At 49.4% G+C, this 16,717-nt stretch overlaps 4 protein-coding genes across 4 annotated transcripts; 2 read left to right on the top strand and 2 right to left on the bottom strand.

The window, feature by feature from the left end:
- Positions 1-1,206: 1,206 nt before the first annotated feature.
- Positions 1,207-2,976, top strand: CNBF4380 (hypothetical protein; the record flags this gene model as incomplete). The annotated part of the gene is made up of 4 exons (XM_769666.1): positions 1,207-2,092; positions 2,141-2,687; positions 2,737-2,826; positions 2,886-2,976. The coding sequence occupies 4 exons, from the start codon at positions 1,207-1,209 to the stop codon at positions 2,974-2,976; spliced, it is 1,614 nt and encodes a 537-aa protein (XP_774759.1).
- A 362-nt stretch (positions 2,977-3,338) lies between these two features.
- Positions 3,339-5,691, bottom strand: CNBF4390 (hypothetical protein; the record flags this gene model as incomplete). Its single annotated transcript, XM_769667.1, has 8 exons — positions 3,339-3,588; positions 3,668-3,920; positions 4,007-4,143; positions 4,220-4,391; positions 4,471-4,827; positions 4,898-5,017; positions 5,060-5,299; positions 5,472-5,691. 8 exons carry the CDS (start codon positions 5,689-5,691, stop codon positions 3,339-3,341), a joined length of 1,749 nt encoding a protein of 582 aa, XP_774760.1.
- Positions 5,692-7,957: 2,266 nt separating this feature from the next.
- CNBF4400 (hypothetical protein) lies at positions 7,958-13,368 on the top strand (the record flags this gene model as incomplete). Its single annotated transcript, XM_769668.1, has 13 exons — positions 7,958-8,139; positions 8,191-8,204; positions 8,257-8,331; positions 8,379-8,677; positions 8,747-9,715; positions 9,941-10,933; positions 10,995-12,282; positions 12,348-12,501; positions 12,553-12,652; positions 12,701-12,805; positions 12,858-12,963; positions 13,017-13,176; positions 13,227-13,368. The coding sequence occupies 13 exons, from the start codon at positions 7,958-7,960 to the stop codon at positions 13,366-13,368; spliced, it is 4,587 nt and encodes a 1,528-aa protein (XP_774761.1).
- A 211-nt stretch (positions 13,369-13,579) lies between these two features.
- Positions 13,580-16,709, bottom strand: CNBF4410 (hypothetical protein; the record flags this gene model as incomplete). The annotated part of the gene is made up of 3 exons (XM_769669.1): positions 13,580-15,085; positions 15,220-16,325; positions 16,388-16,709. The coding sequence occupies 3 exons, from the start codon at positions 16,707-16,709 to the stop codon at positions 13,580-13,582; spliced, it is 2,934 nt and encodes a 977-aa protein (XP_774762.1).
- Between the last annotated feature and the right edge of the window lie 8 nt (positions 16,710-16,717).

The raw sequence follows: 16,717 nt of genomic DNA on the forward strand, positions 1-16,717 counted from the left end.
TCGACCACCGCTTATTAGCGATGTCCCAGAATTCGTCCGAAGGATGCATATCTTATCGCCGGTTACCGTTGGCATGTCTCGTGATGTTGCGGCTATCTTATCTACACGCCTCTGACCCCCAACAGTGAACAACTATTAGAAGTGCTGATGATGCGGCGTAGAAATCGTAGATTGCTGGCCATGATGGGGGCAAATAGTCGTCTTTGTTGCTATCACTGAAGGATGTGGTCAGTACTGTCTTCGACTGCATCTACCTTCTTACGCACAGCACCAGTCATAATGAACATCGATGCATCTAAGATCTATCTAAGATCTAAAATCTAAACATACTCAACTGAACCCTCACCGGCTATTAAAGCAACGGGGAACGTTTGAGCCGCCGTAGCTTGCCGCCGGCCCCATCTCTCTTTTATTTCCCGTCCCTGTCTCCTTGAGCCCGATGATACTGTACCTGGATGGTATGTGACGGGAGCGGTAGATGGAGGATGAACCATTTATTTCTTCTTATTATGTATATAAGACATACCAATTGCCTTGCCCATTGCCCGAGGCGACGGACGAAGCCATCATCAGTAGCTCCTTAATAAGCAAGCATAGAAGAAAGATGCATAGCGATCGGCATTGTCATTCGTCATGATTATTCAACAAGGCATGTCGTATGTCCGAGGACGGCACCAAAATAAATCCGACTCTCAATCCAAAATGGGTGCATATTTACCCTACCCGGACCGAACTCTGAGTCGCACGACACAGCCGGAAAAAAAAGGTCCACCACGCACCATGGATCAAGAGGAGTTGCTTTTTAAGCCAAATAAACCACCGGATGCATCAACCGATAGCTTCTCACTCACACGATGGGTATATACTTGGGGGGATGAAGATGAAGGTGGAATGCATGATAGGATTACTCTTTTGATTTTTGCCTTTCAAGATCTCCAATATCTGATTAGGAATCTTACGCGTTACTGTTATTCAGCTTCCCTGATTGCGTTATTATGGTACTTTCAATGGTACGCTCTTTTCATACTTTCTTTTCAATCCAAGAACCGCCCTGCTACTTTTTCCATCATTAAATCATCTCTGTGAAGAGAGAAGTAACTCTTTCTGACTCAACACAGCAGAGACCCCGGCAGCACAGGATGGCTTCCAACGGATTCAAGTCGCCCGCTCCTGTCCTTCCCGCCATGGGGCTGCACTCTTTCCACAATGACTCGTGTGTCCATCCTTTCTCTTTTGTCTTCTCTTCTAACACTTCTTAGCCCACCATTCGGGGGTACAGCAACTTCCGAAATGCCAGATGTCCCCTCTCTCTCTCTCGAACCCCAGCAACACTCTCGTCCAGTACTTTCGACTAATCCTTCCGCGCGCCAACAAGGTCCTGCTCGCACAGCATCGAACACCTCTCAAACCATCTCAAACCCCGAACCTGTATCCTCTGGCACAAGGGAAACCCCATCTAAAGCCATCTCGTCACTCAAGAGCATTCAGCCCCCGACTCCCCCTGTACCCATCACATCAGACGACGAACTTTCTTCTACTCGATCTCGTCGACTCATATCAGGCTATCTTTTCGGTAACCCGCCTTCACCCACCTGTACTGGTCCAGAGACTTCTCCAGTCACTGCAGCTTCTCACACGTCAACAGCGGAGGAGAGCCGTGATCCTATGATGAGCCGTAAATTCAGTCCGACTTTGGAGAAGGCTCGTGATGTCGAGAACAGGATGGCAGAGGAACTTGACTCACCACCTTTGACTGACGATAGCCAGATTGACCCGAGAGACGCCCTTGAAATGGACAGTACACCTCCACCACCCTCTCTCGAATCCCCCAAACCTGCAAACAGCGACCTTGTATCCATGAACGAGCCTCTCTCTTCAGACGTTGGAGCTGGGGAAGCGAAAGTGAAGGGAAGAAAGTCTGAACGGGCGAGAAAGCGGGAGACGGGTTATGATGCGCTGGAAGGGAGGAATGACGGGGAGGCAGATCTTGATCTGAATGCTCCCCAGGCGGAAGGTGGCGGTAGTGGGGCGTACCTTGCGGGGAAGGCGGAGTACAGATTCCCTCGGCACAGACTGAGAACAAAGATGCATGGTGAGTTTTCCTTCTTTTATGTGAGATCAAGCTGACAAGATTTGACAGACGAAAACAAGATTCCACTAGTCATTGTCGCCTGTGGCTCCTTTTCCCCTCCTACTTACCTCCACCTTCGTATGTTCGAGATGGCCAAAGACGAAATTGTCGAGTCTCAGACATACGAAATCATGGCCGGCTACTATTCCCCCGTATCATCGTACTACAAAAAATCCGGCCTTGCCCCTGCCCCGCATCGAGTACGCATGTGCGAGCTCGCCGTTGAACATACCTCCACTTGGCTCATGGTCGACCCTTGGGAAGCCGGTCAACCAGAGTATCAGCGTACAGCCTTCGTACTTGACCATTTCGATGAGATGCTCAACGGTGGCGAACATGGTAAAGGCGGACTTGTGATGCGCGATGGGACGAGGAGACGGTACAAGATTATGCTTCTGGCGGGAGGTGATTTGATTGAGAGTTTTGGTGAACCAGGAGTGTGGAGTGAACCGGATTTGCATGTGATTCTGGGCAGGTTCGGGTGTTTAATTGTGGAAAGAGCTGGTTCAGATGTTTGGGCGTTCTTGCTTTCTCATGATATACTGTACCATCACAGGTGCGTCTTTCGTTTATCGTCTTGAGTAGTGTGCTGATCGAATCATTAGACGGAACGTGGTCGTGATCAAGCAATTAATTTACAACGACATTTCGTCTACGAAAGTCCGATTATTCGTCCGCAGGGGTATGAGCATCAAGTAAGTCTGACTTTTCCTTTCTCATCCCTTGCCAACTCGTAGCTGACGGGTTTTCCAAGGTACTTATTACCCAACAGTGTCATCCAGTACATACAGGATAACAAGCTTTACCACGGGAGCGATCCCAAGGGGATGATTGGGAAACATTAACATTAGAGCCAGGCGAGAAGAGTATCTGGGGGAGAACTGTGCGAGGGATCTTTTTGTTTTGTCTTGAGGTAATAGAATTAATTTTTCCTTCGTTCTTATCTATGTACGTCTTGCTTCGTTATGGTCAATAACAAGCAATTCTACATTCTTGAAGAAAGAAAAAGAAAACCTGGTCATCTTTAACCTCATTTACATCATTTCACAAGAATATCCGAGGGAACAGAGAAAAAATTTATAACCCAACCTCCAATAACCAAAGCCGGCATCTTGTTAACTTTTACTACTTGCCAATGCCCGCCATACACACGTACCCATTAGAAATATTCATTAAAGGAAACACGAAATCTAAATCCTCATTCTCTCTACTCTTTCAAATCTCTCAGGGACGCGTGTTCCTCATTTATCTCGACCAAATCCTCATCTTCATTCAATAACCTTCCAGAAGGATCATGCGTAACATCCCAAGCGTCAACATCTTCATTCTTGACTTTAACCATCTTATGTGTGAGCGCGCCGTCGGCGAGGGTTATAACTGTTTGGCGCAGCTTATATCCTTTCCATTTGGGGAGCAGTTTGGACCAGAGGACGTAATAGAATCCACAGAGGAACACGCTGAAATTGGGAAGGGCTTATATCAGTACTGCATGGGGAAAAAAACCCTTGCTGGCGAGGGAAAAAGGGGCAAACTTACATTCCCAATCCAGTCAAAGACGAGGCCGCATAGAAAAATCCGAACGAACTGTTGTTGACCCCTCCCGTAGGCGGTACCCAAGGCATGATGATTAAGAAGGTATTGGCAGCCAAAAAGAAGAGGACGACGATCGTCCATGATCTGTACTCGGGACGAGGAAGACTCAGTCGTCTACGGTCCCGGCGGACAATGAAGAGACCGAGAGTCATGAGGACAAGGAAGAACGAGGAAGGGTAGTTTTGGAGGGCAACGACTGAAGAGAAAAAAAGAATTAGCTTGGATTGGTGGAAAATGATAGATTGGAAGGTGGGAGGGAAGAACAGGAAACATGAGACTTACTGAAGTTGAACGCGTTGCCCGCAGGGACAACAACTATAACGATCAACGAGACGAACCAGATAGCGAATAAGGCGCCAGTAGGAGTACCGATAGGCCATGTTGTGACCCAAAACTTGGGATAAGGAAGTACACCTTGTCTATATATCAATGGAAGGCACAGTCAACGATCAATCGTTCCTCTTTGATTTGGACATTTGAAACGAAGTAACTTACCGACCGATCTCTCGGATCATACGTGAGTGACCGACAATGGTGTTGAGGATATTGCTCGATGCGCTCAGAACGGGAAGGATAGTAAGGCCTTTGGAGACTTTCGAACCCCAAAGCTTCTCCCAGAACAGGGTAGCGGTTACCTGGGTAGACCCTTTGATTTCCTCCTGAGTCACTAAAATCGCATCGTGTAACAAGTCAGCACAGGGCGAATAGTTCGAAGATGGCGATGAAGAAATGCAGAGCGCACTTACAAACGGCAAAGTAAGCAATGTTGGTCAACATGTAAAGAACGGCCACAAAGATAACCGCCGTATTGGCCGTATACTTAATGGTCCTAATCGGGTTTTTAATTTCATTGGCCACATTGAATGAATTGGTATAGCCTCCATAGGAAAAGATAATGTTCACCAAAGCGTTTGACAAATTGTATCCGTTATTCGTCGTGCCCTCAAAGGCGTTGTGAAAGTTGGCAGTAGGATCGGGGACAACTTTGAAGTGGCCGCCGAGGGCGACGAAACCGGGGATGATAATAATAAGGAGGGTGATGATTTTGGCGATACCGAGGATGTTAGAAAGGCGGAGAGAGATGTTGGTGCTGAAGAAAACGGCTGTAAGATGAGAACGAAGAAGAGTTAGTGTGATATTTTTTAGGATAAACGGGAATGAGAAAAGACGTACGGAGGATGATGATCGTAAGTGCAGCGATACCGACGCCCTTAGATTCCCAGTCGGATGGGGTATGGTCGGTCATCTTGAAGATATACTCCGCCACCACTTCATAATAAGGACCGATGAGCACTTATTTTCCAAAAAAAGGGTGCGAGTAATCAAAAGACATACCGATAGCGTTGCTACTGACGAAAGACAGGATGACAGTTTGCACCGCAAAAGCCACAGGGAAGAAAAATCTCGGCTTTCTGTACGCTTGCTCCAGATAAACAACTTCCGCGCCCGATCGGGAAGGGAAGTACGATGTAAACTCTAGATAAACAGAGATACCAGCTAGAGAGATGAGCAAACCGATAGGCCAATAGATGAGCGTCAAACCGATGGAGCCGAGGGATTTTAATAAGCTTGATGCTGTTCACCAGAATTATAGGAAACGAAGAATTCTCAGCCATGCCCTAGTCAAGTTGAAAGCGAAGAAGGGGGGGCGGCTCACGAAAAGAAAAGATACCAGTTCCGATTAACATGGTAATATTCAAAAACAAAGCCGACCACCAGCCCACCGAGTAGCCCAACGGATTCTTACTCTCGACAGGTGCACCCCACACGTCCTGGATCGTCACCTGCGCCCCATTCCCACCTTGTTCACCTACAAAAGCACCGTGACTAGAAGATTCTTCGATAAAGAAATGGGGTCTACCAGCTTTTTCTGCGGCCGAAGACGAATTGACAATTGCGAGAGTGCTTGCCTTGTAGCCATGGTCTAGCGAAGAGGTTTTTTCGTCGAGAGAAGAACCTCCTGACATGGTTGTTTCCTATCGTTTACCCTATTTGCTGTATCAAATTTCGATGTACCAGATTAGACGGAATGCCGAGCAGATAGAAAAGGAAAGGGTGGGATAATGGCGGAGGGGAGGAGGATAGAATGTGATTGTCGACGTTATTGCTGGGTGAGAGAGAAATTTCTAGACCAACGGATAAGAAGAGAACTTTATAAGCCATCTCATCTCAAGGCGTAGTAATGCAGTAGCCCATCTCCAAACTATGCCCCTATGAGCGGTTGGTACGTACCACGACGCAAAACCCTGAAAATGACTCTTTAGGGCGCTTTTAATGACAGGTTACATCTTGCGTGACCGGATTGGCGAAATCCAGACGAAAAGGGAGAGCGATTCTCCAGCATCCAGCATATCAAACTATTAAGAAATGAGGTATGAATGGAATTAGCTGCCGATTTGATTTACCTTGCGCGAGTCTGCAGATAAATTATGTTTCGAGCGGTGAGTGCGAATGGTGTCAGATATCGACTAATCACCATGGAGCATTGCGATATGTTACCGTGGTATGCGGTACCACGCGGTAGACAGAATGTTGACAAGCAAATTGAGTAGTTCCGAGGGAGGCACAGTCACCAGAGTTTGTTTGTAATAACACAGAATCATAAGATTTTGAGATAAGTGCCAAGAAGGAAGAGCCAACGAAATGGTAGGCTGGCAGGTCGCAGGTACGGAAGATGATGAATGATACCAAGTCTAAGCGATCTGACCGGTAGCCGGCCAGAGGGTGTACGTAGGAGATACAGTGCATGCAGAAGCTTTCATCCATCTGACAGATATAAGCCGTTGGCCACTTTCCGCAATGAAGTCAAAACTATTATGTACTAATACTCACTAATCGTCTTCCAAATCCATACCGAGCAAGATAATTGCTGAAGGGTCGTTTAACTATCCTGCTGTTGAGCAGTGAACAAGTCGGGACCGCCAACACGATGTTAATTTCCACCCAAGCCCCAGGAACATGTTGAAACGGAGCTAAACCAAGAATGATGGCACGTTATAGCAAGCCAACATGCCATCATTCCAGGAAAGAGCGGAAAGAATTTGATTGTTCAAGACAAGGTGGACGGATGGCGTGAGATTCGGTCAAGATTCCGTCAGTCATTCTCCCGATGAGCTTGCTGCTGGTGAGCAGAAAGCTCGTGCTTGACTGTCGCGGGTTATCACCGATCATGATTGCCGCAATTATTACGTAATGCTTTGCTTTCTGGGGAACGGTTGACCGCCGACCATGTCTAGAGAGGAAGGACAAGACACATGAAGCTCTTCGTCTTGATCTATCTTAAGCTATGTTCAGTCGATAAGCCACAACGTCATTGCATGGAGGCAGAAAAGTAACGGTACGCATAGCTACTAATTTTTACATATGCCACTCGCAGAAGGCTGACTGACAGGTCGCAGTCACCTTTAGTTATATACAGGTTGTTAGAGATGCGGTCGATTGATGTATGGCGCACACAACGCGACTTTCCATCTCCGGCGAAACACGGCCAAAAGGATGCCTTTCCTCTTGAGCCTTTCGGATTTGTCACCCACCAGCTGCGATCCACCATTGTCACACCTCGCCCATGACACATGCATACCTGCGGTCAAGATGGTTGACGTTTACTGGGCCCTGGACGGCTGGAATGGAGAATGGAAGGTGAAAGGTAGCAAGAGGACGGTGGTTTCCTCTCGTTTGAACTCTCTTGTGGCATCAAGTTGAATGATATTCTACCCGTCATCTTTCAAATTATTCATTAATCTCTCTATTGAAACCCTTTTCATCTTCACGTTTCATTTCACACCATGCCTACAAAACTCCTGCGAACTCAGAAAACCAACACAGCCCCTCATAGTGAACGTTCAAAGAAGACTGGGGAAAGGACCGGTGTCGTAGACAATAATGGTGAGTTTTAGCTTGTCTGACGTCTTATGCTCTTCTCGGTGCTCGCACTACGAGAGCCGTACTAGCTGCACATCCTTCAGAGGAATCCTCATACACGGCTGGTCCCCTTTGGCTCTATTAGAGGTTATCTTGCCCTACTTACTGATTTCGTCGAACAAAAAGGCTCTGCTATCCTTTGACCTCATCTTGCCATCTCTCTTGGCCGACCAAATTGTGCGAACATGAAGCTCTGAGATGCCCTTAATTTCTTAATACTGGCGTACTACAGAACTACCTTCCTCTTTCGTACTCACTGTTCATCCTTTCTCGGCGATCTCTTCCCGTTGCGGGGCAACGAATCGAAATATCATGGCCAAATCACTGACACTTTCTGCCCTTTATTCTATCCTCACCTACGATCCTCCCTCATCGCCCATATCTTACGTAGGTCTCTACCGTCAACGGGAGCTTGGAGCAAGTAAATCTCAATCACCTCAAACTATTCCGCGGGAGTCAAAGAGCTCTGGCGATACACCAGACAAAACGCCGTCGTGAGTTTTTCACTTTGCATTTCAAAAGCAAAGGCTGACGTGCATGGGTAGCGCACGCGCAAAAGGTCAGTATAACATGCAAACATGGATCATAAAGTGGTTTACTGACAAGCCCAGTCTTACCTTGGGTTCAAGGTGTACAAACATCGGAGGGATCTATCCCGGAAGGCATGTTTGGTCCTTATACTTCCCGTGCGTTGGCGCATTACTCAGCTTTTACTTCCCTAACCATTATCTAGGTCCACAATCCTTGACTGAGCCTCAATTGCAATCACGTCACCCATATGCCGCCATGCCCTCCCTACCCTCCCTACCTTTTGCTGCTCTTGGTGCAGGCCACCAACTCGGCAAAGACCCAGCAACAGCTTCAGAGTTGATGAAGAATCAGAGGCCAGAGAGCGAAGCGTTCAGCCGAGGAGCAGGGGCAGAAGGAGGGATGAAAAGGCCGTATTTCTTTGGAAACACTGGTGTCGATACACCTGGCGGAATGAGTGGGACAAGTCCAGGGATGGGAACGTTTGGGTTGGAGGGCAAGGAGGTGGGGTCGAAGATGCCTACCGTAACGTTCTTCGAATGATATACTGGATGTTACTGAAAACAGCTATAGGCTCTCGGTTCTTCTAATAAAACTCCCATCCCGACTCAGGCACCCAATCCAGTAGGCCTCCCTGAATCTCCTAGGCAAGGTGCTCCGCAACCCAAAGTTGACTCTGACCAAGAAGTCCAATATCACATCCACAAACCCCATCATAAATTTCCGTTCTCACATGCCGAAGCGGAAGCTAAGCAACGAGAAGGGATGGAGGATGCTCGTGCCGCGGCCCTCGCACAACTTGAAGCAGCCCAGCATATCGTCGACGCAAAGCTGGAGAGCGAGATGATGGAGATACTTGGGATGATGAGTGGTGCTCGACTTGATGGGGTCAATGCAGCCGGCGGGCCCGGTGGGAACGCCCCCAAAGGACCTCGACAGACTTTCGATACTAATACCAGCGGACCTTCCTTCGGTCACATCCTTCACCAAGACGGTGTCCCAATCTCTGCCTGCCCATCGATGCGAGTTGCTCCTGAAGGCTTTGCCTCCGGCCGTCCACTAACCGAACTCAGCGAAGTCTTCCGAATTCCCTTTGGCGTACCAATAGGGATGTCTATACCGAGACCGTTGATGGTGATGAGGGACAGTCCCGGGGCACCTGGTGACTTAGGTCTTGGAATGCCGGCATTGTTGAATATCATTCAAGGTCATGGGGAAGGATCTCCGCTGCGGAGGAAACAAGAAGATAGGAGTGCGTATGTCGAGACTGTCGAGGATGTAAGTCTCTCAAAAGTTGACTGTGAATTGACTGTAGCGGCTAACCCAAGTATGCAGGAGGAAGAAGTTTTATCGCCGATACGTACAGATGTTCGTACAGAGGTTCCATCCAAAACATCTTCTCCTGCCGAAGGGGCTGCCGCTGGCTTCGGATCAACAGCCCAGTCTGTCCCACAAGGTGATGTTTTCCCTGCCAAAACTGAATCCAACGTTTTGGGTGATCCAAGTACGGCGAAATCGAATGCAGGGAGAATTGGGTTTACCGTGCGTGTCATCAGTTTATCAGTATCCTAGTATTATTTTATCTTTATCTTGGGGGAAAGGGAGAAAAGAAGCTCTCCTTTGCGCCTTCTGCCTTACTCCTTTACTTTGGGTGATACCCTTTGTGCTTTTATTGGCATGTTGGTGGATGGGGACGCGCATATGAAATGGAACGAATGGATAAAAGAAGGATAGCTGACTTCCTTTGATGCTCTTTTCCTGGAACAGGCTCATTCACCCAGTCAGCCTACACAGCCGCCTACTGAACAACTCATGGCCAGTACTGCACATCCTCTCAAAACTTCTACGCATCACGCCCACCACTCGGCAGCAGCTTCTTCTAAGGTCGGCAGTAAAACCCCCGGTGCCAAGTCGAAGGTACCATCCAAAGCTGCGTCTAAGGCGGCCACCACAGCTGCGAGTAAATTACCTACAGCTTTAAAAGCTCCGAAGGCAAGAGTGCCTAGTGTGGGCTCACAAGCTACGACCGTGCGACTCCCACCGGCAACGTACACTAAAGGCGAAAGAGCAATGTCTCATGCCCATGTTTATCCACAGTCTCAAGCCCGAAGTCAGGTACCTTTTCCCACGCAATCACAGTGCGAGTACACTGCTGTGCCCGAGGCTCCCAGTCCTGGGTCTCAAGCTCAATCTCCACCTCAGCTCGACCAGAAGACCATTTACTCGCAGGTCCGAAAAAAGAATACCCCTACCATCATCCCCGGCCAGTTCCGTGCTCAAGAATACTTTCCTTCTACCCAGTCCGCTAACGATGCGGTTGAGCACCATCCTGAGCTCGAGAAGATGCAAGGCGCAACAGGAGAAGGTTCCATCGTAGCCTCTCAGCATGGTTCTGTCGCGCCTACAACTATGTCCTACGTCAAGCGCATCGTTGATGCCTCGAGATACCACGATGAAACTCTCTGTCAGCTCCTTGACGCTGCTCGGCTGAACCTCATTGGTGAAGAAGCGAAGAAGGCGCTTCAGAGAGCCGCAAGGGCGCGGGTGATTGAGTTGAGAGAGTTGAGGGCAGCAGGAGAGCTTGAGGTGGGGTTGTTGAGCCCCGCGGTGGTTCTGCCATCTCATGGAGAAGAAACGCCAAAAAGGGCGAAGAGAAGCAAGAGTAAAGAAAAGGGACGGACTGTGAGTGGGAAGAGCGCAAATAGTGCGAAGAGTGAGAAGGGTGCAGCGAAGCAGGAGCCGCCCATTTGGGCTCAAGATGTGAGTGCTTGCTTCTCAACTGCTTGGCTTGGAGGTACAATCACTGACTGTTATGGAGTAGATTATGAACCGTCTCTCCATGTTCGATCATCGCTTTGCGGCTCTCGAGACTCAGAAAGACACTCGTGGCCCTCATAAGTCTCAAGTGTCAAGGGACATGCGTAGCAAACTAATTGAGGAGCTCATCTTCAACGACTTACATAGCTCAATTTTTACGAATGGTATCAACACGCCTCATGGATCGACTAACTCAGTTCCTTTTGGCCAGTCTGTGGCGGCTCCTATGCCCGCTGCTCCACTTACGGCTTCTGAAGATATATCTTTCGCCTTGGGGCAAAAACAAAGGGCAGCAAGCGATATGCCGAGTCATTATAGCCATAAACCATTGAGCCACCATGTGCCGGGGATTGCTACTTGCACTCAGTACGGTGGAACTCAAGCGCCTGTTCAGTATGCCCCTAGTCAGGTACCAGCTACCCAATATGCTCCCACTCAACCTCCCCCGACACAGTACTCCCAACAAGCTGGTGCTGCAAGCCAAGTCCGAAGCGTTGGTCCTCTCACCGAACGACGTCCAAGTGCCCAAGGCGATCTCATTTGGGGATCGGAAGTTGAGCTTCCTCATCCTAACGAAAGTATCTCGTTCCCGCATATCGCAGGTCCTACTATCAACGTCCTTCCTCCTACAGAGTCTAATATGGGCAACAACAAAGCCAGTACTCGAGCTAGCCCTCGATCACGAACTTTCTCTGCTTCGAAGTCCCATCCTTCTACCACAGTTGGCGGCAGAATGGCTCCGGATGACGGTCGAATTGATGTAATCACCGAGCAACCTCTATCCGTTGGCGCAATGCCGGACCCAAGGGAGAAGGAACTGCCTCCCCAACCTTCTGAGAGTGTCAAGAATCAGCCTCCTGATCCAACCTTGTTTGATAACATGACCGCCGCTCAGAGGACACAACCTGGAACAGTGACAGGATCAGCGATACCAAAGAATATGGCGCAGAGTGCGTACAGCTATGGCCCTCCAGATCAGTATCCTCCTTCGGCTCCTAGGCTACGTACAGCGAATACACAGGTTCAATCCGCTGCTGATGTTGGCGTTAATGCTGGTATAGTCACTGGATCCATTTATGGGACAGCTATAGAGCCTCCTACGACGTCATTCTTTCCCGGGCAGACAATGCGTCATATTGCTGTACCTGGTACAACCGTCCCCCCTGCTCCTGTCTCTCCTATGCACTCAGATCCTGTACCACCAACTAGCCAACCCTTTAGTGAACCTCTCAGCACGATTCACATGAGGCTGCACGAAACAAAAAGTTCTCCATTTACAGCCACCGCCCCTGGTAAATCTACTTCTGCACCCCGAGATCGTATCCACGTGGTGGACCCCTATTTTCTCCTATGGCAGGATGGAAACCATGGGATATGTTAACCCAAAGGTTGTACTCGTGGGCATTAATTATGGAGGAGAAGAGCTTTGTGAGGGCTTTGGAAGATATCAGTTTGGGAAGGCAGGTAGAGGCATTTCCGTTGAGTGTTTTTCTGATGCTGGCTTACAAGAGGTAAGTCATCATGTCCTGCTCATCCGTGACTGGGAACTAATGGGTTTGCAGATGGGTGAGAAGGAACTTGAGTGAAACGACCGCTGCCCCATGTGATAAGTTGTTTGTGCCACCCAACCTAGCGGTCGCAATTAATATTGCTGTTCATAGTGTGAGTTTAATTCCCTTTGCCTTACTCCTATGCTGATCCAGGCCATAGCGACGATATCATGAAGCCAAGGAGATCTTGTTGGAACTTTGGGATTGTCTCGGGATGAAAGAACACCCGAGGATTATCGTTGCGCTTGCGCCACTAGGCGACGAAGTGAGTTCTCCGATGTTCATGCGAGCTGTCTCGGGTGCTGACGGACCAGAAGACGGATCAATGGGCCGCTCATCGATATGATCTTTCCTCAAAACATCTCACGACTTACCGAGTCTCACACCTTGCTGAGATTCGGACTGATGGTCGCTCTTTCTGGTGTATGTTTCTTTCATTCTACCCATGTAACAAACATGTTGACCTCAAATCACAGGGTGGGAGGCGATCAGGCAAGCTTGGCCTGAACTTCAAATACCCGAGATGCAAGAGCTCGAAAAACGAGGCGGTCAACGAATCATTAACGAACATCGACCACCAGAGTACAAACATGATAACTCTTTGTACGCTGCCAACATCAGCAGAAACCTTCTTTTGTGAGTCTAATTCCCCATCTCATAGTGATACATACTGACTGTAATTACAGGGGCTACCGACCCGAGAGACAACATGATTTGGTGAAACAACGAGAGGTCATTTGGGCTGAAGTCAAGCGTCTGCTCCACAAGAAGCGTACAGGTCGCCTCGTTGTGGAACCCGATTCCCCAGAGCACTTGTATGATACCTAAATCTGGTTTCGTATATCTTTCTAGACTCATTATTGTGGCAAAAAGCGAATGATCTTGTGAGCAATTCTGTATATAACGTACATGTAAGGAGTGCCTTCGGTAAGGAATAATATAACAGATGTGCATATGTATATATTTGGGGTGCTAGATGAACATTTTCCAACAACAAAACAACCCTGAATGTCCGTATTATATCATGCACCTAAAGAGGTCAATCAAAACCCGGCGTTCCGGTTCTACTCATCGACCGTTGCGCCAACCCCAATTCACTCAGATTCGCCCTACTCGAATTCCTCGACAATGCACCATTACTCAACCCTCCATTCGCCGTCGGCGTCAACACTCCACCATCATCTGCCGCTCCGCTCCCACTTGGACCTGGGCCCGAACTGGGGCCGCTTAACATGGCCAAAGGCGGATCATTCCACCCTGCCCCTCCCCCTCCTAAACCTATACCTTCCCCAACGGAATGAAGCCCATGCGGTCCATGGTGTGGATGCAAATTATTTGAATTCTGCCTCGACTTGAAAGGTCGACCAGACTTGCCAGATTTCAAACTGCTCCTAGGTGGAGGCGGCGAAGAAGTAGATGCGAGGCTCGGAGAAGGTGAGACAGATGTGGCGCTTGATATGCCTGTAAGAACTGTTTCTGGTGTAAGACTACCTACACCCATATTGAGGCCACCGATTCCTGGAGCAGCGACGGAGCTGAAGAATGGTGTAGAGACTGGACGAGGTGAGCCGGGTTGTGAGTAACCACCACCGCCACTTGGAGAGAGCAGGCCAGCCCCCGGTGAAGTATTCAGTCCCATGCCGATCATGGGCATCGAATTATGTCGCGCCCTCGGTAATCCTAACCCTATCCCTGTCCAAAGCTCACGTGTGCCCCCCCGCTGTCTCGGGTTCGAATTGCCAAGAGAAAAAGGAAGTGAGGGAGGAAGGTATTTGTTGATCGTGTTGGAGATACGGAGGGACCAAAGCCGGAGTCGGCCGGGGACGATACGTGATTTACCACTAGCACCACCGGTGCCGCTGCCAGAGAAAGAGGCGGATGACGTGGATGACGTGGGGGAAGAGTCTGGGCCGTCTTCGATCGATAAGCTCGGATCGGCGGGGGGGGCAGAGAAGAAAGAAGGGAAAGTGAACCACGGTCGTGCAGGTAAAGGCGGTGACGACAAACTTGGTTTTCTCCTTCTCCCCATCCCAGACCCCGATGAACCAACCCCCCTCCGACGATTAGAACGAGAGAAGAGCATCCCCACCAGAAAGAACGCTACCACCGCATAAACCCACACCGCACTCAATCCTAGATCCTCAAGCTTTCCCTCTAAGTGTTTCGGTATAGGTAATGATAACGGCAGTCGCATGGACCCGAGATTGAGATGATGCATCCACCACCCTTCCATTTCTTGCGATCGAGGTTGGACGGCTTTCGATGCTTCAATCACGACCTTACCGAGTGTCCAAGAGATGGCTGTTTCCCCAACTTGGTCCATACTTTGGAAATGGTGTTTCCCTTGTTCTTGCCCGCTCCCCTCGAACAGACCCTTTTCACGGGCCCGGCGTTCAGCTTCAGCGTTCGTATCGCCCAACGATCCGCCGGTGAGTGTATCGTTCCCGCCTACATCAACTAATCGGGGGATACCGATCCCTTCGTGTAAAACGTTGGAGATCCAGGCGCCTTTGAAACATTGCATTTCTAATCTTGTCGAGTCCATCTTTAAAAAAAAAGATCCACGAAAAAAAAGAATTGTCAGCTCATCTCATCGGTTTATTCGATTCATTTCCCCCCTCTGTTTTGCTCAAGAGACGGGAAAGCAAGGAAAAAAATTAGGAAGGAATAATAACGTACATTAACATCTTCCCAATCCCCGTTCTCCATTTCACCCTTAATTAACCCCCACTCTTTCCCACAAAACTCCTTCATCCCCTTTTCCCACTCTCCCCAATCCCATACCCCTCCTACCCCCAACACATGCTGCATCGTATACCAGTACTCACTTATCCCTATGAACCCTCTCTGATCGTGCCGTTCAAAATCAATGTGAGGCGTCGGTTGGCCTCCGAAGAGGCAGTGAGAGGTGGGGCAAGGGGTGGAATGTTCGAGAAGAGGGTGAAGGGAGGTGAGACACTCGGGGAATGAGCCGGTTCCTATTAAAGGGGGTTGAGAAGAGAGGGAAGGGGTGATGGTGAGGTTTTTGGGAAGACAGGGGTCCGGGATGGGTGTCGCTAGGTCTTGCGCAGAAGGGGAAGGATGGGCAGCGGCCCATTCCTCGTAAAGAGAAGTCATATACCGTTCCCGAGCGCGGTTCGTCCCGAACCCAAGCCAGCTCGCTACAAAGACCGGCCAATCGACTTGTTCGCCCGAAAGTAATCTGAGACTAACTGTCCGGAGTTTGTCGAGTGGGAAACCAGAAGTAAGAAGTTCGGAAGCAGAGGGGGAGAAGGCTAGTTGAGTGGAAGCGCCGCCCATGTCGAGGAAGCCGAATGTGGGGGAGTGGTGGGCAATGTCGACGGGCGTGATGGAAGAGGAGGAAGAATCTGGAGGGGCGGAAGCTAGTGGGGCGAGAGGGAGCAGGTTGGTACTAGACGATGATGATGTTCCGGGATTGGATATAGATGAAGGCGAAGGGGCATGACCGAAACCGTCCATGAGATAATTCACAGCTACCCAACCCCAGATACCTTCTTCCTCCCCATCAATCACCCTTACATTTTCACCACACGGCCCTTCCTCGGTCGGCCCAGGGACAAGGAACGGGTAGTCGTTCCGTAATGTATCGCATGTAGCTTGTAAGATGGCATCGCGCTGCTGAGAAGGCAAGAGACGCATGCCTGCTGTGGCGAGGACGTAAATGGGTGTGGAGGAGTGGACCGAGGGTGGGATGTGTTGAAGAGCATGTGTGAGTAGCGGGGCGAGGTACTCTGGGATATTTTCGGGGTCGACGGTGGATATACCTGTGGCAAGGAGGTGGCGCTTCAGTATCATCTTGTAATGAACATAGTCCAACACAACATACCAGGCTCGACTCTTTTCATCCAGTCATCTCCTTCCACCCCTTTGCCAACTCTCACCAACCTTCTCAAAGCCATCTCCTCCATCTCCTTCCCTTTTCCTTTCCCTTTGCCTTTCCATCCATCTTCTCCATCCCACCACCACCGACCGCCTCCCCTGGAGCTCGAACTCGAACCTTGTCTCTCAATGTTCTTCACATCCTGAAGAATCTCAGCTCTTTCCAAATCTGGATCTCGCCACGAGTATATCTGTAATCGCGAACCCGATGAGCCAGCGTCGATGACTAGGGCGTAGTGAGTGGTGAGTGGTGTAACGGATGGTGCCATCGTGCTCG

The sequence above is a fragment of the Cryptococcus neoformans genome, chromosome 6 (genome assembly GCF_000149385.1).
Source record: "Cryptococcus neoformans var. neoformans B-3501A chromosome 6, whole genome shotgun sequence".
Taxonomy (NCBI): Eukaryota; Fungi; Basidiomycota; class Tremellomycetes; order Tremellales; family Cryptococcaceae; genus Cryptococcus; species Cryptococcus deneoformans.